This window comes from Biomphalaria glabrata, chromosome 2 (genome assembly GCF_947242115.1).
Source record: "Biomphalaria glabrata chromosome 2, xgBioGlab47.1, whole genome shotgun sequence".
Lineage (NCBI taxonomy): Eukaryota > Metazoa > Mollusca > Gastropoda > Planorbidae > Biomphalaria > Biomphalaria glabrata.
Window position 1 is genome coordinate 1,215,268 of NC_074712.1, and position 22,900 is coordinate 1,238,167.

Here is a 22,900-nt window from a genome sequence, read left to right on the forward strand (position 1 = left end):
TTTGATAATTTATAGATTTTAAAGCATACCATCATAGCATGTGTTAGTCATGCATATATATTAATTATAGTTATAGAGAGTTAAACTGCCTAATTCGGGTAATCCATTCCATTTATGCTATTCTCATATATTGATATAATGCCTTAAATTAATCGACCACATGCGCACAATAGTTATGCATGCCCTTGGTGTGGCAAAATATGTAGGTCACAGCTGGGGCTGCGCTGCCACGGGAAATACTGCACTCCTCACTAATCTTCGAACTCGAAGACAAGCCTTATTATTATTTTTATTATTATTATGACTGAAATACAATAATATGATATATAGACATAATAGAAGGAAATACTCGGATATCTTGTGGTAATTACACAACGATAAAAACATTGTTTAGAGCTTTTATCAGTCACCAGTGACCTATATATTTCTGGATTTAGATTACCTAGATTCTGGGTATTAGAACTAAATTTCATAGGAACAGATTATAACTTGTATCTATGAACATTCTAATCCTATTCTCGGAAAGATTCTTAGAAATCTAGATTGGTAGATCTATAATTATTAATATCGATATAATAGATGTAGAACTAAGAATATAATATAAGATTACCATATATAATAGTATTAATAGACAATAAAAATAGATCTAAATCTAACTAAACTGAGCTCTAGATTCTAGATTTACAAATAACAAGTCAAGATCATAATAATAATAATATTATAATAAAATCATATCATCCACACATATGATATGACGTGATATGATATTTGATATGACATGATGATCCACTACACTAGTACTTCTACTAGCTAGTAGCTAACATCTTATAAATATCATCTTAACATCTTATTATGTCTTATAAATATCATCTTAGCATCTTATAAATATCATCTTAACATGAAACATCTTATAAGACTTATAAATATCTTAACTTTTTGCTTTGTCCTAATTTTCCAGATCATTTCAGATCAACACAGGCATAATCTAGACTCTAGACATACTTTGACACCACTGATACTACTGATAGACATTAGGAGGCGCTGTGTCTGAGCGGTAAAGCGTTTGTCTTTCGACCGAGGTTCGAATTCTTGTGAAGGTTGGGATTTTTAATTTTGGGATCTTTAAGCGCCTCTGAGTCCACCCAGCTCTAAACTCTAATGGGTACCTGACATTAGTTGGGGAAAAATAAAAAGCGGTTGGTTGTTGTGCTGGCCACATGACACTCTCGTCAACTGTGGGCCACAGAAACAGATGACATTTACATCACCTGCCCTATAGATCGCAAGGTCTGAAAGGGAAACTTTACTATACTTTACTTACTGATAGACTTAAGAAGCTCATTTTTAAATGAATGCATTAATTGTTATAAATATATTCTAGGTCTACAACTTACCATTTTAACTCAGAAATTAGTAAATCTTCTTGAAGTATACATTTACTAGAGGATTCCACTTTAGACACAGCATTTGGGACTATTTATTTCAGGTTTTATCTCAATGGAAATAACAAAGCATAGTAAGTTTTATTCAATTTTGTTTCAACTTTTCTCAAAGGAATATACTGATTTAAAACCGTATAATATAGTATTTAACTAGGTTTAAGGCCTAATTATTTAACATTTTATTAGCTGTGTGCCCACCATTTTTATGTCAGTTTCCTTTGTTCATGCTTTGCTTTAAAAAATGTATATATTAAAATGACTTCCCCGATGGCTTAATATATATGTTTGCCAAGGTAGTAAGGATTGGCATAAGAAACAATGGCTCTGCATCAGTGAGGTAATGATATATTCTGAAGAGTACCATAATCTTGAAGCGATTTCTAGATACTGTTAAACTATTATATCATCTGTTTTCAATTAAATGCCTTAATAGATTTAGACTCTTATGTTAAATAAGTCAAAGTTAAAACATTCAGTAGACCCAACTGTAGTTTAAAATCATCATAATCCTATTATTTTTTTCTTCTTATTTCAACTATTATATTTCTCAATGCACATTTACATGTCATTCATTTTGGCTACATCCATTTACCTCTCAAGACTGGCAACACAATCGCAGACTCTTTGGCCCACCAGGGAGGGCAAATTCCACCCACTGATCAGGCTGTAAGCTTTCATCAAGCCCTGGCTATAATACAAAAAACAGAAATGGAAAAGTGGTTTGAGTGCTGGGACAAGTCCCAAAAAGCCAGTGGAGTCTGGGAGCGCATGAGGCGCCCTGACCGAACTTCCCCATGATGGAGGCTGTCCAGGCCTGAGCAAGCTATTATAGCACAGTGCAGGACAGGCCACTGTCCTGTTGGCTCATATTTCTCGCGGCTATGGCCAAATTTTGATTCACGGTGCCCTCGCTGCGGGGAAGAAGAGGAAACCGTGCCTCATATTCTGTTTGACTGCCCCAGACTTGCTGATCTCCGTCTCGACAGGTCTGGGAAACCCAAAATTCTCGACCTGTATGGCGACATTCATGCACTACGCAAGACAGCAGGGTTTCTGTCCAGGGCTTTTGCAAGAGAGGATTTGAGCCTCTCAAGCCCTCACTCTAATGGAGTTTGATGATGATGATGATGATGACCTCTCAAGGCAGAAGGGGACATATATTTCTCAATACATGGTCAACAATTATGTAATTTATCATTGATTATCTTCTTATCTTATACATTACAGGTGTAACTTCAGAAAAGATTTATTAGTTCTATTCCATTTCACAATAGAATAAGAGATATTGCAATACTGGAAATGCTTGCACAAAATCAGATTTTTATTCTCTATGATAAATCAGTATGTTCTCTATAAGATGACTCAAATGAGAAGATCTTGTAACCAAAACCAAGTTTCATTATTTAAATATTTAGACTGAGTACTTTTTAATCTGTAAGGCATAGTTCCAATTGTGTTTAGTAAGGCAATGTATTCTGAGTTTTTTTTATTGAATATTGTTTTTTCTGAGTTATGTTTTATTTTCTTAGATTTTAATGATGAACTGGAAAACATCATGTCTGCTATTGAGAATTGTGATTACTTAGCTATAGATGGAGAGTTCACTGGTTAGTTTATCATTTTTTTGTATTGTTATGTTTCTCTCTCTCTCTCTCCTAATCAGCACTTCTGTAAACACTGCTCATCACACAACACATCTAACTGAAGAACTTGACAACCTTTCCAAAAAATCTGGTACTTTAATAATGAGTAAATAAAACAGCCAATTTGACACACATCACTGTGCTGCTGTACTAAACTCTACTGTCTCTATCTCTTCCTGGACTTGGAAGTTTCACTCGAGGACTCCACCAGGAACAACTTCATGGCCAGTTAACAGTCCCAGTCTCCTCACTGTCCTGTACTGAACTCCTGCCTTACACACTCAGTCTCTGGTCCACCAAGGCTTCTGATCACATGATCATAACATGGGTCTTATTTACGTAGAGAGTTCATACCAGTATTATCCCTTGTCCATCGATATAGCATGCTAAACTGTAATACTGGCCTGTTTCACATATCGCGCTGCCAGTAGGGTTACAACAGTATTATTATTTTTAGAGTTAAGTCTTTGTTTTGGAGGAGAGTTTATGGAGAAATTCTTTGGGTGCAGGTTTGTCCATATTCAAATTTTCTTTCTTTCTTTAACATTTAGGTCTCGACTCTGGAGATGGTGGACATGCTGCACAATTTGACACACCAGCTGAGCGTTACAACAAGTTAAGATATGTGAGCATATTTTATTTGATGTGAATTACATTGTCCTCTCTCTTCTTTTGTTTGTAATTCATATTCAACAATTGTATAACAGATATTATTATTATAGCTTTTATATAGCGCTACTTTCATGCTTATAGCATGCTCAGAGCGCTTTTGGTCCAATCTCATTTGTGGACCAGTGGGGGAGAGGGGGTATCTAGGAGTTGGTTTTCTGTGCTGCCTTTAGGCGCTCAGTAAACACAACTCTGCCAGAGTCGGGTGTGGAACCTCGAACCCCCTTCTAGGTAGCCAAGCCAAGTACAAGCGTACTTGGCCTCTCGACCACACTTCCCAGATATACAGATGTGACTATTGAATTTTACATTTCATAGCTGTTGAAACATAAGTGTTGGGCTTAAACTCTTTAAATATTACATTGTTTATTTGAGATTGTTAAACATCATTGATTACACCCATCTCTTTTTGATTCTTCTATCCAGCTTTATGCTGCTGAGCTTTTTTTTTTAAAGCTCTTTATCTCTGTTGAATACTTAACATCGTTTCGAAAAAATATTAAAGAATTTAGAATGAACATTTTCTTAGTTTTGAACCAGCAAAATACTGCAGCTTTTAAAGGGGGTGGGGGAGTTAAGGAACAATATTTTACATATATCTATATTTATGGGGAACAGAAAAGTAAGCAACAAAATTCCCAAGGGTCTACATAGTTCGGGAGTACATTAGGTCACCTGTTGAAGTCCCTCCTTAATAATCCCTAGCCAGTTATTACTGTTGCATGGCAGCCATATATCCTCTTGATTATTTTTTCACATTTCTGGCCCAAATGTTTTGATTCACAATGTTCCTGTTGCATTGAGAAAAATGCCCTGCTTCCTTCTTGCCTGTCACCAGGGGTGGACTGGGTGTCAAATTCAGCTCGGACATTAACATATGATTTGGCTCACAACTTGATTTCATATGAATTATGATATACATAAAACTGAGTGAATGTATGCAAATGTAGGTTTCAGTAACATGTAAATAGATTTAGAGGCTATTGGAAATCTCGATTTGTACACAAAAAATCTCCAGTAGGCCTAGAATCGTAATCATAATTAGTCTATTATATTATTTTGATATAACTAAAAGAGTAAAGCTTAACACTTAATGGCTGCAGTCTGGAGTGTCATCTCAATGTCCAGGGTTCAAACTCTGCCCCCCCCCCCCTCCGGCTTTCCTGTGGGATGTTTGGGTATTTTGAATGAACAAGCAAAACATTTAAAAGGATGTGGCTAATATTACACAATAAAGTCTGTAGATATCTATAATAAAAGATAAAGAGAGGCCAATCATGTCTACGGGGGCATACTGGCATTTAAAATGGCCCACTCGGCAGCCTCACAGGCCTATTTAGGCACCAGCCCACTTGGCATTTGCCCTGCTACCCATATAGCCAGTCCACCTCTGCTTGTTGCTGACTGAACTTAGGGGGAAGCCACTTCCTTTGGACTTTTAATCAGGAACTATGAAAGGTCAAGGATTTTTAAAAGAGATTCTTTTGAGCCTCTTCCCGATAGAAAGAGAGTTTGGGGATGATCTTTACATGAAAACAAAGAGAGTTTGGGGATGATCTCTACATGAAAAATTTAAAATTTCAGGGTGCAACAGATTTTCTTCTGATTCAGTTTGGGATGTGTACATTTACTGCTGTAGAACGTGAACACAAGTAAGTCAGTCTTACATTCAATGTTTCACTACAACATCAGTCTTACATTCAATGTTTCACTACAACATCAGTCTTACTTTCAATGTTTCACCATAACATCAGTTTTACAGCCAAGGTTTCACTGCAACATCAGTCTTACATTCAATGTTTCACTACAACATCAGTCTTACAGCCAATGTTTCACTGCAACATCAGTCTTACAGCCAATGTTTCACTGCAACATCAGTCTTACAGCCAATGTTTTACTGTAACATCAGTCTTACAGCCAAGGTTTCACTGCAACATCAGTCTTACAGCCAATGTTTCACTACAACATCAGTCTTACAGCCAATGTTTCACTGCAACATCAGTCTTACAGCCAAGGTTTCACTGCAACATCAGTCACAGCCAATGTTTTACTGCAACATCAGTCTTACAGCCAATGTTTCACTGCAACATCAGTCTTACAGCCAATGTTTCACTAAAACATCAGTCTTACAGCCAATGTTTCACTGCAACATCAGTCTTACATTCAATGTTTCACTACAACATCAGTCTTACAGCCAATGTTTCACTACAACATCAGTCTTACATTCAATGTTTCACTACATCAGCCTTACAACCAATGTTTCACTACAACATCAGTCTTACAGCCAATGTTTCACTACAACATCAGTCTTACATTCAATGTTTCACTACAACATCAGCCTTACATTCAATGTTTCACTACAACATCAGCCTTACATTCAATGTTTCACTACAACATCAGTCTTACAGCCAATGTTTCACTACAACATCAGTCTTACAGCCAATGTTTCACTACAACATCAGTCTTACATTCAATGTTTCACTAATACATGTTTATTACATTCTGTTTATAATGTATTTCTATTTATCCAGGTACATAGCACGTCCATATAACTTTTATATTTTCCCAAGACCATTCAATAAGTTTGCTCCAGACAGAAGGTTTCTGTGTCAGGTAAAGTTGGCATCAAATTTGTTGGATTGTTGTTTTTTTTCATATAGCTTAATTGACAAATTGATAGTTGAACATAATATTATTCAAACAAATGTTTCTTTTCCATCTAGAGTTCCAGTATAGACTTTCTAATTGCTCAAGGTTTCGATTTCAACAAACTCTTTAAAGAAGGTAAAAAAATATTGGCTCTAATCTTTGATGCATAATATTCTATTATTTAAAGTGTAACAGCAGTACACAAGTTCTATAGAGCACTTGTATATCAACTTTTCATTGTCCAAGATTTGACACGAAACACTTATAAAATATGAAGTTTGCAATAAATAGTCAGGGCAGATTTTCTCATCTATTCTCATTTATTTTCCTTAAATAACAAAGCTTAACTTCTATTCCCATGCATTTCCTGATATTTTTTTTTTAATGTATATAAATCGGGACCTGGCTATTCCCCACAAAATAAGCCATTGTTAGTAAAAAATTAATGCATGGCCTCTTTTCTGATTGAGATTTTTCTAGACAGAACATTTTCTTGGGACCTCTAGTACAAGTTTTAATAAGCGAAACATTTTTTAAAAAGTGTTTGGGTTTTTTTTTGTTTGTTTTTTTTATATTTACCTCTTAGACTACAGAAAAATAACAAATGATTTTGTATATTGTTACGATCTTCTCTATTATGCCTTCTGTAAATACTGCTTAACAACACATCTAAAGAAATTGACAAGAGTTCCAAAAATAGTGTGGAAATTTACTAACTAAATAAATCAACAGCCAATACTACACAATAGTCTACACTACTCTACACTAACTACAAATGCTTTCTTGTACTAAACAGAACTGCCTGCTAAACACTACTAGGTCTCTCTGTCCACTCCTGGACTCATACAGCTACATTCTCGTGGACTCACATTGTACTGCACCGTCTTTACTGCCTTGCTGAACTCCCCTTCTTACAGTCTCTCGTCATTGATACAGGTCATATTTGCCTGCAGTGCTGTCCACTGTCCATTGACAGCCATTGACCTGTGTAATTTGCCTGAGTTGTGTGTCAGTAGGTTGCACACACATTAACCCTATCAGTCCACCATTGGAGTTACAACAATATTATATTTAAATGCACACATTTCTTGCTGGAGGTTTTATTGAACTATTTAAATTTATTCTAGGAATCTCTTACCTCACCCCTGAACAAGAAACCAAGCTTAAAGCAGAATTAGACAGGAAGCATGATGAAATCAAGAAGTTGTCATCCCCTGACTCAAACAATTGTAACGGTTCCAGTGTCCAGATTGTCCCAGTACCAGAAGATCAAAAGTCCTTTTTGAATAATATATGGTAATTAACTGGTTGACTCATCTTGAAACATTGAATTTCACTAGCTATTGAATAAAGTGAAGTGTCATTGAGATCAACTATTCTTGTTTTTTTTTTCAAGGGATAAATTCATGTGTGACTTGTCTAACAGTTACAATTTTTTAATATATTTTTGTTTTCTTTTGCATATGTTTCAGTGAAAGAATAACCAACTATCTAGAAGGAGAGGATGCACAGCCATTAATCATCCCCCCTTGCAATGCATTTCAAAGGAAGCTCATTTACCAGACTGTCATTGAAAAGTAAAATCATTTTTCAACTTATTTTTTGCACTTGAAAAAAAACAAAAAATACCAAACATTATCCAATGTTGCAGTTGATTTATACCAATGTATTGGGCCATCAATACATTGCTAGTAAATGGTTCATTTTGCTGGAGTCACTGGATGGTAGTGAGATATAATTAGCTTGCAGGCGATATCTGTTGTATGTGTGTTGTGTATGTACTCCAGGAGTAGACAAATTGAAATTACTTTCATCACATACACAGTGCTCATAGATTGAATAAAGATTTCTTTAAAGCTTTTGTACAATGTCTTCACGTCCCAAAGACATTTAATAACACTTGCTTCAAAGGCCTTATAGAATTGCTAAATATTGCTTGATGGACACCTAAATCTTTATTCCAATAAAATAAACATGTTCACCCCTTATATTTATTTGAATTTTATTTTCAGTACACTGCTTCCTTCTTAATAGATATTTTTTTTGTCTGCATTTCACCTTTGCCACAATATTTTATCAACCAAGAGTTTTTCCAAGCTCTCATTTCTCTCATTGGTCTTTGTCTTCTCTTCTGATTGTTTATGTCTTATGCTCAGATTCCCACATGTACACCTGGAAACCAAAACTGGTGAGAAAAGAGAGAGATATATGTCAGTGTCCAAAACAAAAAACGCAGATGACAGGTTGAAAAAAGAACAAGAAAAACAAGCTTTGGAAAAGGTAATACATTTTTGTTGTTCAGTTGCTTTCAGAGTACTGCTAGAAATATATTGAAATGAATATTTTAAAGTTTAGTAGGATGTACTGATTGCAATTTTGGAATTAAAAATCTATCTTTATAAACCATCTTTACTATTTCTATAGTTTATATTTTTCTTTATGGCAAGACATTTTCATATTTAAAAAATATTCATTTTATAGCCTGTCTTTCATTCTTTAGCATGCTCAGTGTTTCCATGGTTTAATCACTTTTGTAGATTTTTTTTTTTGGGGGGGGGGGGGGGGGGGGGAGTAATCTGGGAGGTTTCTGCATTGCCTTTAGGCACTCATCAAACACAACTCAGCTCGAGTCAGAATTTGAACTCTAGCCCCATTGATATGTAGTCAAGCTGTTTACATCTCTTAGCTACACATCCCACAGAATTTTTTTTTCTCTTATTTGCATTCAAGGTAGATTATGACAATAAGTTAGAATGCATTTAATTACAAAGTGTATAGAAGAAAATGTGTACAGAGACACAAAACTATGTACTTAACCACTTCATTTCTCCTATTGGTAAGATGGAACTGGACCTAGAAGTTGGATTCTCCAAAGTGATCAGAGCTATTACTAAATCTGTGAGTACAAATGTTGTTTTATCTTTATAGAAACATGTAATATGTGGTTAATATTAACTCTTACGTATGCATTCATTAATTATTCCCATGTCTAACCAAAAACTTGTGTACTTACTTTCTTTTGACAGCTCTAGTTAGAATAGAATACATACCTATATATGTACTTATAGCACATGAACTTATATCTAGATAATAATGTCATTTGGTAGTGAACAGTACCATAGTGATATGTTTTTAGAAGAATTTCTTATAGTGGTAACTGGCCCTAAAAAAAAGGTCGGATGACCTCCCACAGAGATTGGTCCAGTGGGATCACCCAAGGTCTAATCTTAACAAGGTTGTGGCAAAAACCTTGCAGTGAAGTTTTTAACCTGTCCTAACAGAGTTCTACTAATTAGTCCAACTAATTGTAATGGTAAGCTGAGGAACAGAATCTCACTTTGTAAAGATGCTTCTAGTATTTTCAGAAACAGAAACACACAAGTCAAGATAATTTGAATGGTTCCCCAATCAACAGAAACACACAAGCCAAGATAATTTGAATATTTTGCAGGCAGCAGAAACTCACAAGTCACTACTTTGAATGGTTTCCTAGGCAACAGAAACACACAAGCCAAGATAATCTGAATGTTTTGCAGGCAACAAACACACAAGCCAAGATAATTTGAATGTTTTACAGGCAACAGAAACACACAAGTCACTACTTTGAATGGTTCCACAGGAACAGATTGCACTGTGTATAATGTTTAAATGGTGGGATATTGTTTCCATTAATAATTCTCAACTTGAAGGTAACTCATAATAACAAAAATTATTTTTCCACAGGGAAAATTAGTTGTAGGGCACAATATGTTCTTGGATGTGGTCCACATTATCAATCAGTTCCACTCTTCTCTTCCTGAAGTAAGTATACACACATAGTCATTGCTTCAAATCATAAGTACACACATATTCATTACTTCAAATAATAAGTACACACATATTCATTGATTCAAATAGTAAGTACAGACATATTCATCTTCAAATAATAAGTATACACATATTCATAGCTTCAAATTGTAAGTACAGGTGTATTCATTGCTTTGATCAGACATAAGTACACTCATATTCATTGCTTCAAACAGAAGTAAGTACACACATATACATTACTTCAAACAGAAGTAAGTACACACATATTCATTGCTTCAAATAAAAGTTTACACATATTTATTGCTTCAAATAATATGTATACACATATTTATTGCTTCAAATAGAAGCAAGAACACACATATTCATTACTTCAAACAGAAGTAATTACACACATTTTCATTACTTCAAACAGAAGTAATTACACACATTTTCATTACTTCTAATAATAAGTACACATATTCATTGCTTTTAATGTAGTCAATATTTTTTTTTCTTTTTAAGTTGATAATTTTTGTTTTTATTTCTAGGAATTGGAAGGCTTTAAATTGCTTGTGAAAACAGTACTACCAAGGTAAGTTTGAACTGTTCAACCAAGATAATGTCAAATAGGTCAACCTAACAGTCAAATACAAAACTTGTTGGCTTCCCTTAAACCAACCTCAGTGAGTGTCCATTAGTATTGGGCTTGCGCCCTTTTGTGACCCTTGAACAAAGGTAACGATTTACCAAGAAGCCAGGAATGACAGATGGCTCTTCACTGATCCCTCATTCCAGAGGACCCCCATCAACTAGATGATCATTTAATCACATCTCTTTGTTGTGAGACATGGCTCCTTGAGCGCTGCCTGGGTTTCCCCAGCCCATTGAGGCTGAGTCGACAATGGGTTCCTATACATTCCTATAAATCAACCAGCATCCAAGACAATAATTTATATCTTGAACATTTTCTAGTCCCCTGTTAAGAAATCATAAACGTGGTCATAAAAATGTTCATTATTTTCATTGTTCTCAGCTGAACTAGAAAATTCAGGTTTTGTAGACGTGATAGTATTGTATATTGGATGCATTCATGTATCTGTGATATTGTCTTTTGTCTTGTGATATATGGTTCTTTATCTGCACTGTGGTTTCTAGTTTTCTTAAAGCCTTCACCTTTGTCTTGTTTTTTTTTTTTTTGGCTGATTAAGAGTAAAGGCTGGAGAGGCATGTTCAGCATTTTATGGAGACTTCCCACAATGCACATCATATTTTTTTTTTTGTCATCTGTAACACATTACCTTATCCTAATGTGTCTAGAAAAGTGATATTTAGAATTCAGATTTTCCATCTCAATCTACGTTGAAGTTACACGCTCTCAGTGTTTGCGGTTTGAGAATTTCTTGCTTTCATTTAAATATTTACACTTCTGTGTTTGTCACGGACTTGTTCGTTTATAAAATGTAAGATTTGGATGTGCCTTCAAATTTGAAGATAATTTCATCCTAACCCTTACCTCACAGGACGACAAGGGATTGTATGAACCTGGGACCATCAAAATGACAGTCCATAGGCATACCACAGGACCAGGCAGCAATTCTAGGCTCATGAAGTCTAGTTACCAGACAATATGAACAGAAATAATGAAAATGAAAACGATTAATAATGTTATTTGGTTGTTGTTAATAGTTGTTATTGTATATTTCCTTCTAGATTGGTTGACACTAAACTGATGGCCAGCACACCACCCATTCAGGTGAGCTTCTTAAATTTCTTAGGGATTATGAGGGAGTAATATAACAGAGATGCAGGCAGGGTTGGAATGACAGTCCAGAGCACATACTACACAACCAGGCAGCTAGAGGACAAATGCAATTAGTAATTTATGAAAATGAGAAACAAGGGTCTAAAACTGTATCTTGAATGACTCCTATGTTCACAGTTAAATTAGAAACAAGGGTCTAAAACTGTATCTTGAATGACTCCTATGTTCACAGTTAAATTAGAAACAAGGGTCTAAAACTGTATCTTGAATGACTCCTATGTTCACAGTTAAATTAGAAACAAGGGTCTAAAACTGTATCTTGAATGACTCCTATGTTCACAGTTAAATTAGAAACAAGGGTCTAAAACTGTATCTTAAATGACTCCTATGTTCACAGTTAAATTAGAAACGGGTCTAAAACTGTATCTTGAATGACTCCAATGTTCACAGTTAAATTAGAAACAAGGGTCTAAAACTGTATCTTGAATGACTCCTATGTTCACAGTTAAATTAGAAACGGGTCTAAAACTGTATCTTGAATGACTCCAATGTTCACAGTTAAATTAGAAACAAGGGTCTAAAACTGTATCTTGAATGACTCCAATGTTCACAGTTAAATTAGAAACAAGGGTCTAAAACTGTATCTTGAATGACTCCAATGTTCACAGTTAAATTAGAAACAAGGGTCTAAAACTGTATCTTGAATGACTCCAATGTTCACAGTTATCTGTGTTATTTTAAGACTAATTGTGTGCTTGTAATGCTCCCCACAGGAACACATTAAATACTCTTCACTTGATGAACTGAGGCAAACATTGAGAGGGAGCCCATTCACACCTGCAGAGGTGGGTAGGTACACTTTCAGCAAAGATTCGTTTTGTTTTTAGTTGTTTCATTACAGCAGCTGTTTCATTCGTATTGTTACGATTTTTCTCCACCAGGCCTTCTGTAAACACTGCTTAACACATCTAACTCAAAAACTTGACAACATGAGTTCTAAATAACAATGTGTTAGTTTAATGACTAAATGCATCATCAGCCAATACAACACCATTGGTTACACAACTACAAATGCTTTGTTGTTCTACAGAACTGCCTACTAAACACTACTAGTCTCTGTGTCTACTCCTGGACTAGTATAGCTACATTTTCGAGGACAGACATGGTACCGCACTGACCTTACTGCCTTGCTATCCTGGACTGCACTCCCTAGACACTGTCTCTGGTCCACCAAGGCTTTCGATCAGATTACCATAACACGGGTCATATTTGCATGTATTTGTAGTACTGTCCCTTGTCCATTGACAGTCGTTGACCTGTTTCATTTGCCTGAGTCACGTGTGTCAGTAGGTCGCGCAACCCTATCAGTCCGCCACTGGAGTCAAAACAATAATTCCTAGAAAAGATTATCTCAAATCTGATAATTTTTTGTAGTTAAAGATTGTAAACTGTTTTTGTAAGATATATACAAGAAAGAACTCAACTGGATTTTTAAAATGAATATGTTACAGACTATGGTATGAACCTGTGATTTCATTCACTATTAGTAAAGTAAATACAAATAATTACGATCTCATGCAGCTATGTGTTCTTGAGTTCTCTACAGTAAATAGAGCTAGACCAAAAGGTTCTACTCAAGATTCATCATCTTCTAGGTACGCCTAGGTATTTTAAACATTATAAAATTGACACAACTATTATAAAATGGACACAACCAAGTAGGGAAGAAATGAGTTGTCTCATTTTAACTCATATTTTTATTTTGGCTTGACAAATACATTTCTGTGATTTCAATATTGTGATTCAAACTTGTGTGATTATTCTTGTTAGATTTATTAATTAGAGTTCTTAATATTTTTATTCTTTAATTTGTTCTGTGGTTTATTCATTTTGGAATTTTGTTTTGCTTGGGGATTAATGAAGGATCTGCTCAAATCTATCGACTGAATCAGTCATCACAATTGATAAGATACACAACTTATGTACAGGCATTGTCTTTGATTCCAAAGATAAGGGTTAAGTGCAGTATTTCACACGACCATGCAAACCCAGTTGCAACCTTCATATTTTGCCACAACTTAAGTAGACAAAAGCTGTTGCTGGCTTGGGGTCAATATAATCAACTGTCTGAAGTTGTTTTGGAGTAGGTCTGAATAGGTCATGTGACTGTCAACCTCCGGGTGGGGAAATGCTGAATTGGCAAACACTACCGATCAAAAAGAAAATTAATGATCCTAAGTTCTGTTGTTGAGTCAGTCGGTGATTTAAAACTGCATATCATTTCACCATTTTCTGTCACAAACATTTTTTTACCTAGTGCTGACATTATATATGTGACATATTTGCCTCTATGATGTGATGTATCCTACTCTACCTATGTGTCTCTAGTCATGATGTCATGTATCCTACTCTACCTATGTGCCTCTAGTCATTATGTGATGTATCCTACTCTACCTATGTGTCTCTAGTTATGATGTCATGTATCCTACTCTACCTATGTGCCTCTAGTCATGATGTCATGTATCCTACTCTACCTATGTGTCTCTAGTCATTATGTGATGTATCCCACTCTATCTATGTGTCTCTAGTCATTATGTGATGTATCCTACTCTACCTATGTGCCTCTAGTCATTATGTGATGTATCCCACTCTATGTGTCTCTAGTCATTATGTGATGTATCCTACTCTACCTATGTGCCTCTAGTCATTATGTGATGTATCCTACTCTACCTATGTGCCTCTAGTCATTATGTGATGTATCCTACTCTACCTATGTGCCTCTAGTCATGATGTGATGTATCCCACTCTATCTATGTGTCTCTAGTCATGATGCAATCATTCCTACTCTACCTATGTGCCTCTAGTCATGATGTAATGTATCCTACTCTACCTATGTGTCTCTAGTCATGACACAATGTATCCTACTCTACCTATGTGCCTCTAGTCATTATGTGATGTATCCCACTCTACCTATGTGCCTCTAGTCATTATGTGATGTATCCCACTCTACCTATGTGCCTCTAGTCATGATGTCATGTATCCTACTCTACCTATGTGCCTCTAGTCATGATGTCATGTATCCTACTCTACCTATGTGTCTCTAGTCATGACACATTGTATCCTACTCTACCTATGTATCTCTAGTCACAGCTGATGGTTTCAATCTCTATGATGATGGCGGTGGATCCTCTCATGAAGCAGGCTATGACGCTTTTGTTACAGGAACTTGTTTTGCAACAATGCTCAACTTTTTAGGTAGGCTCATGATTCCCTTCATTATGAAATGGTTCTATTTTATGACTTGGCTTACCTTCATTTACCCAAGGGACTGTTTGAAACAGCCAGCACATAAACAATATCTTTCCAAACAAATGTTTGTAATAAGGAAATAGAATACATTTTATTAAGACTATGAGTCCTATGTACCTTCATTTACCTAAAGGGACTGTTTGAAACAGCCAGCACATAAACAATATCTTTCCAAACAAATGTTTGTAATAAGGAAATAGAATACATTCTATTAAGACTATGAGTCCTATGTACCTTCATTTACCCAAGGGATTGTTTGAAACAGCCAGCACATAAACAATATCTTTCCAAACAAATGTTTGTAATAAGGTTAGGGTTAGGGTTTATTAAGACTATGAGTCCTATGTCTGAAACAGCTTCCAAACACTATGTAAACATTAGTTAAAATTTAATGTTGAATATTGAAGCAGGATGTAGGAGAGAAGAGGCAGTGTAACATTAAATCTTTTAATATTTAATACCATATATAAATCATACTGTAAGGAGTCTGTATGTATGTTACTTTAAAAAATCTAACCCTTTACCAATCTTGATTAAATTTGGCATAAATGTTTCTTAGAATGTAGTGTATGTTAAAATTTCACTCCCAAAACGAAGAAGGTCCTAAAAATAAAAATACATTTATCTCTATTCAAGAATAAAACTTTATAACAAAACAGGTAAATCCTTGTTTCATAGTCATGTGAAAATTAAAACATGTTAAGGGAACATTTCCCTGTATTTGACATAGATCTAATTCCAATGCACTAGATAAGTGATACGCAAACTTTGGGGTGTGGTTCAAATCCGATTAGTATATATAATTATATCTATATAATTCAATGAGTGGTTAACATTTTATTTTGAATATTTTACTACACTATTTTGTTAAAGGTAGAGCTAGGAACTCTTCCAACCATTTTACTTTACCATGCTCCAGTCTTGTAGAGCCTTTTATTAATAAGTAAGTTGTGTTTTTTTTAATTCATAAGTAACTTGTGGTTTTTTTATTAGTAAATAAGTTGGATTTTTCTTGAACTAAGCTCTTTGATTTCTGCATCAATTCATTTTATTTTTAAAATAGTTAACAAGCTTCCTGTTAAGTTGCAGATTTAAATGTCTTTTTTTTAAATTGTTTTACAAAAAAAAAACCTCCATGACTTTTTTATTATTTTCAGGTTATTTTTAATGCGTATTGCTGATATTCCTTATCTGAATCTGAATGGTCCTGACTGTAAGTAAAACAATGACAGTTGAACTGTTTTTTTTTTTCTTGCATTGATAGATTTAAAAATTGTCTAAACTACTAATGAGCCAGAGATTTCATAAATTGCTGATTGTATCAATATTCCTACAGTAGAGGGCAGCAGAGACCATGTCTTTCATGTCACATTCCCTAAAGAATGGAAGCAATCAGATCTGCATTCTTTATTTCAACCATATGGTAGGTTACAGTTTGTTTTTTCTGGGTTTTAGATTGAAACTCATTATTATTGTTTAGTTTGATTTTTATGGGGTTTTGTATTGAAACACCTTGTGTTCCTACATTTGAATTGTTTTTTATTTAATGAGAACAATCATTATATTTTTCAGGATTTTAGAGTGGTGAATTTTTATTAAATCAAATATGTTTCTATTGTACTTTTGTTTCTAGATAACTAGACTAAAAAAAAAACGTTTTTAAAGAACCAATGTCTTCATCACAGTAATCTTGTCTTTACCTCCAGGTAACGTACAGATTTCATGGTTGACAGATACAACTTGTTATGTGGCATTGTTTAAAAAGGAGGTTGCAAAAATAGGTATCCCCAGTTGATATAGTGTTTTAGTGTTTGCAATAAGTGTGCATTAAAACGAAATTTGAAGCTGAAATTATTATTTTTTTCGTACTAGCTGGATACAACCTGTAGTCAGCGGGCCTTGTTTGTGTATTCGGTCTATAGGGCAGATAATCTCGAAGTTATCTGTTTCTTTAGCCAATGGTTATTTAGCAGGGTGTCATGTGGCCAGCACAAGGACCAACCACCTTTGCTTTCCCCAATTAAAGTCTCGCTATGCTTCACATAGATCTAAATCCAATGCTCTAGATCAGCAAATACAACTCTGCTCTAGTTGGGATTTGAACTCAAGCCCCTTTGTTAGGTGAACAAGATGTAGCCAAGTGTTTTTGGCCTCTCACATCCCATCTCTTTAGAGAACTTAGGCTTCTATTAAACTCTTTCCTCTCTTGCTAGCATTTAAAATAGTTTCTGACCATCTTCTTGTCTTATATAATACAGATGATACCTCAAGAAGATGATTACGTCCTACGCATCATGCATCTAGTCAAGCATGTTAACAATGACTATCTATAGATATAAATAAATTTGTTTGATTCACCATTATCATTTCTTGATACAAAAAGCTTAATTTTAAAGTTAGGCCAAAGTCGTCTATTGTAGGCTGCGACATAGTTTTATTCTTGCTAGTAAATTGAGAGACTGTATACACTGGCTGTGACTAAAGAATGACAGAGATGATAGTGCAAGAAAACAATTGGTTGCTGTGATCCTTTACGATGTTCCAGAGAACTAAATTGACAGACTTGTGTTCTTGTCCCCAGCGCTTAAGTCTCTGTCTCAGACCTCGGGGCCATGTCATGTTGTGTCCTACGCTTTTCATCACTGCAACAAAAATTTAAGATGGAGTGCAGCAACACCCATGCCCTCCCCTACGGTTTCAATAGTCAAGAGGAAGTTGGTGACTACCACTACTGACAGTGACGCCCCGCCCCATAAAGTAAAGCGACACTCGTTTCCTACAGAGTGAGTAAATTATCTTTTGTGTTGTGTGAAATAAATTACAAAAGTTATTTAAGTCCATCATGTAAAATTACATAAATGTCAACATGTCATTTGAGGCTTTTAATTTTGTGAGAAGAAAAAAAACACAAAAAAATTTTTTTCTCAAAAATAGTTATTAATTATTTTTCTTCGCTGGTCTAACTCGGAACTTTGAATGTGTTATTCTTCCATTCTAATGAAATATACCAGTTATATATAGATATTTATTATATAATATGGTAATGAGAGCTGGTCAAAATGCATCAAAACCATAGTTTAAACAGTTTTCATTTGCATTGCCTGCGACACATGTTGTACATCTGAAGGAGGGATCATTTCTCCAATCAGGAAGTTTTGAAACGGAGCGATACACACACTACGTTAGTGCTGACATGTCACCCAGATGCTAGATGGAAAATTTCCTAATGCCAGACTTTCAGTGGGAGTCACATCCAAAGGGATGGCCAAGGCTTACCTGCTAGTGAGATCTGAAAGTATGTGGGAGGAAATGGTGCAGTATGGACAGCATGGAGGCAGGCTGTGCTTGCTGGTACAAATCTCAATGAGAGCTTAAGGAATGAACAGGCCTTAGACCAGGGGTTCTCAACCTGTGGGTCGCGACCCCCTTGGGGGTCGATTAACGATTTGCCAGGGGTCGCCTAAGACCATCAAAAATTATTAATTGTTAAAAATTGCTATTGTCTATTCTTCTATTGCTGTATGTGTGTGGGTTGGGGGGGGGGTGTCGCTGAAGAGTGGGGGATTGTAAAAAGGGGTCGCCGAGCATAAAAGGTTGAGAACCGCTGCCTTAGATAAAAGAACAAGAAATTAAGCCTTCCTATCATTTGACATTGTCGAGTAGAGTTGTCCATCGCACTTGGAACCCTAAGGCCAGCAAAAGCAAACAAGAGCTCATCGTCACTGGCCTGAATGAACAGTGTAAACCTTGCATACACTCTACTCTAGCCTCCCTATCAGATAACCCTAAAGCAGGTGCATTCACATAAACCAAATGTGGCCAACTTTTCTGCTCAAGAATTGGCTTGTTTTGTCACACCAGATTCAGCCTGGACTCAATATAAAAACAAAACCAGTGATTCATCTGGGCACATCCATTGTCTTTTGAGACAGAAGGGAGCCTTATGCATCTATTTATATTACCTGAGGTCACTAAAGACAATAGTATGATTAGCTTGAAAACTTCCCCCTATTTAACCTGGGCAGTAAAGTAATGATTGTCAAGAGTGCTTAAAATATAAAGTAAGGTTCAGTTATTCCTGTGGCTATAGGGTGTCATGTCACCAGTACATTGACCAGCTACTTTATTTTCCTCATCCCAACAATGTCAGGCTAAAGCTCTCCCTACCCAAGGTCATGTAAACAGAGGTCAGATTGAAGATTTCTCCACAGAGATCAGGTTTAAAGCTGGGTGCAAGTACAGCCTTAAACCCCATTAAAAAAATGTCATTATTTACAAGGACTTCAGCTCAAGACATTTAGTTCAACAAAGACAATATCAGATCCCAGTGAACACCCCAGGCAATCGTTCAAATCTTCCAAATACATTTTCAAAAACAGTTCAACTATTAGTTATTAAGGGTACCTTAATACACATTTGTTATTGTTTATTTTATTTATTTGGGTTCAAATTCCTGTTTTTTTTTTTAAATAAGCTAATGTAACACATTTCTTCCTCTAGATGTCCTCCCATTCCTGAGGAAGATGAAATCACTGACCATGTCTCAAGTAGTCTGAATGAAGGCAGTAAGAGCACTAGTAAGCCTTTCATTATTTGCTTTCAATTATAAATACAGAAAGTAACTTGCAGACAAAAGTTGTAGAGTCAGGACATTGATTTTGTTTGTTTTGTTTCAAACTCAAATATGTGTCTTCACATAACCCATTATTAACTGAATTAGAAGAGTAAAACAAAAAAATTTAAGAAATGCATATAGTTTTCAAAATAAGTCATAATGATTCATATTCTAATTATTAATTTATTATCAGTGTACTCTAGCCCCAGTGCACTCCTTCATTTAAATTTAATTTCAACATTAATACATAATGTAACGTCCCTTATCAAGTTTTAAAAAAGTTAAATCCAAAACTTTTTTTCTATTTTATTTCTGCAGGTGGTGATGGAAAGAAGACAGAAGTAGGGAAAGATAAAATGTTTGAGGAGTCCGAAGTGTGGTGATTTGTTGGCTCATAAGTGTGGTCATTTGCTGAGTGTGGAGGCAGCTCCTAAACATTGATGTTTTAGAAATATTATCGTCTTTTTTTAGTATAATTTCAGTCATGTCATTATGAATGAATACAATTATTTTATTGATTTTAATTGTTCTCACAATGTATATTGAAAATGGTTTGGGTGCATGAAGAGAGGAAATGCAAATTTAAAAATAGAAATACAGAAGGCCTTGGATGGTTTTTTATTTCAATGCCTCAGGCATCACGTTTGGCTAGGCATTCTTTATTGTACAAAATGTATATGTATGTAAAAAGACATACTTGTATGCTGTGCCATGGTCAAGAAGGAAAAGTAGTGACAGCTAAGATTATTTTAAATCATGTCAGAGAACAAAACAAAAAAAAAAAAAAAAAAAAAAGGTAAATTTGCAAACAGTTTCAAAAACTGAAGCTATGCCCTAGTGGTACAATGTCATAGGGTTTAAGTCTGCAGTTGGTTGTCCCCCTTTGTTAATTGTTAAACCTTTATGTTGTGCTTCCCCTTTATCTTGTGACTAACTGCAATGAGCCATTAGTCTCGACTGTTTATAAAATGTATTTGTCAATATCACTGGCACACTGATTGTTTATCTATAGCTTATGCAATGAATAACATTCTTATAAATGTCAGGCTTGCGCTGTTATTTCACACACAATAAATCTATTGATATTTTGTCAGAAAGTACAAGTTGTCTTTGTTTTTCCAAATAACCAGTTCATCGTTACTTTCACCTTTTTTTTATTATTACTTTTTTGTTATTACTTTTTTTTATCATTACATTTTGTTATCATGAGACCACTCTTTGTTTATTGATAGAAAAATTTACCGTATATAAATGTTAACACTAAAACATGGGCGTAGCTAGGAATTTTCCTTCGTTTGGGAGCCCGGGGGGCTTGACCTCTTTGGGAGCCCCCTGCATTTGCTTAATATTTAATTTTGAATGTAAAAAAAAAACACTCATTTGCCCCCCTCCCCCCACCACTGGACTAAAAAAAAAAGTCTTAAGTAATTTAATAAAACAACAAAAGCTGGAATGGTTTGGACACTAGTCTAGACCAAGATTGAGCCATACATAGAGCACACAACCAGCAGAAGTGAGCTCAACACACTAACGGAATGGGACTGCCTGAGAGGATGGCTTTTAACAGGGAGACTAGAGAAACTTTGTTGGTCAGAACTTGAAAACTCCACGTGATGTAATCCAAAGGTCCAGTCAAGTGGTTTGAAATCAACGAAAAGCGTTCGGCCACATCTCATCACTAAAGGTCCAGACAAGTGGGTTGACATCTGCCAGATTTTTTTTTTTTAAATTAGTGATACTGTCTGGTCACCTTAATATAATTTAAATAAAATTAATAATAGGAAATACTGCATGCCGGATAGGAATCGCAGGAGCAGCCTTTCCAAAATTATGCCATATCTGGGCAAAAAAATCAATAAGCTTAAAGACAACCAGCTCCGCCATACATAATCATAAACGAACCCATGAAAGCCTTAATATATTGAAATATTAAACGTCTTGTCGCAGCAACTTTGAAGCATGTGAGCTACTCTTGTCCTTGACCCTATAGTGTTGTAGGCGGTGCAACTGTTGACATTGCTGATCGTCAAATGGTCTAACTGATGACAAGGCCGGCCTTAGATAATTGGAGGCCCTAGGCGAAGTGAATTTGGTGGCCCCAAATGAAATAGAAAAATGCAAAATAAAAATATCAAATGACGCAATTAATTTAAAATCTAGTGTACTACAACAATAACGTTGGGCACAAGTTTCGCTAATTCTTCTCTTTCAAAAATCGGAGGACCTCCTAGGAGGCTGCCTAGTTTGCCTAAGTCTAAGGCCAGCCCTAGGCTGCTGATGATCCACAGTAGACCTAGCAGTTCCATCGTGGACTATAGAACCAGGAACAACAAGAGACTCATTACCAATTCTATCATTAAGTAGGCCACAATGCCAGATCCGATAAAAATATATCCCAGTCACCAAAGCTACTTTTGTAAAATATTTACATGTTTCGGATGTTCCTTCAGAGTTGAAGATAATTTACTTCCTAGTCCAAACCTCCCGCAGGTGGCAGGGTATGAACCTGGGACCATAGAGAAGTTCGAACGACAGTCGAGCGCACATATACCGCACGACGAGGCAGCCATACCTGTTCAGGTCCGGGCTAAGTTAGGTCCCCGCGTCTTGCCCATCTGTTTGGCATTTGCTTCCAGAGCTCGGCGCCATGTATTTCTTTTCTGATATAAAACAGACGTTGCTTCAAAAAAGAATATGATGATTACGTCCTACGCGTCATGCATATTAACCAATGACTAAAATTCTGCCAAGTCACTGGTTTTCCTGGGACGGACCTAACTAGTTTAGACACATTCTGTCATTTAATAGTATCTATTTCGGATGTTTCTTCGGTGTTGACATTCGGTCGTTGGTTTTCTAGCTTCAAACAGCTTTTAGACTTAAACAGGTTGTAGAACCTGAAATAAACTTCAACAGATTTCTGTTTAGACATAGGCCTACTGAATATAGACCTATCTTTTATTTATAAATAAACACAGCTTTGAACTTTAAGATAGATGCATGCAGGGCTTTTTTTTTTTTGTGA

The 22,900-nt window shown here is 35.6% G+C and overlaps 1 protein-coding gene across 9 annotated transcripts; it reads left to right on the forward strand.

Moving 5' to 3' along the window:
* The first annotated feature begins 253 nt into the window (after window positions 1-253).
* On the forward strand, window positions 254-20,978 carry LOC106052714 (poly(A)-specific ribonuclease PARN-like). Of its 9 annotated transcripts, none has more exons than XM_056018702.1 (24): window positions 254-363; window positions 959-1,054; window positions 1,382-1,516; window positions 2,972-3,049; window positions 3,637-3,710; window positions 5,339-5,406; window positions 6,286-6,367; window positions 6,478-6,538; window positions 7,531-7,699; window positions 7,876-7,980; window positions 8,560-8,683; window positions 9,245-9,301; window positions 10,127-10,204; window positions 10,738-10,781; window positions 11,900-11,942; window positions 12,725-12,800; window positions 15,096-15,206; window positions 16,134-16,203; window positions 16,418-16,473; window positions 16,597-16,683; window positions 16,967-17,041; window positions 17,842-18,043; window positions 19,761-19,837; window positions 20,194-20,978. In XM_056018702.1, exons 3-24 carry the CDS (start codon window positions 1,498-1,500, stop codon window positions 20,256-20,258), a joined length of 1,821 nt encoding a protein of 606 aa, XP_055874677.1. In that variant the 5' UTR covers window positions 254-363; window positions 959-1,054; window positions 1,382-1,497; the 3' UTR covers window positions 20,259-20,978. The 9 variants fall into 9 exon arrangements, with proteins under 9 accessions (XP_055874677.1, XP_055874675.1, XP_055874679.1 ...); XM_056018700.1 differs by lacking the exon at window positions 254-363 and adding an exon at window positions 425-546 and having other exon boundaries at window positions 1,487-1,516; XM_056018703.1 differs by lacking the exon at window positions 254-363 and adding an exon at window positions 435-453 and having other exon boundaries at window positions 1,487-1,516.
* Window positions 20,979-22,900: the final 1,922 nt, after the last annotated feature.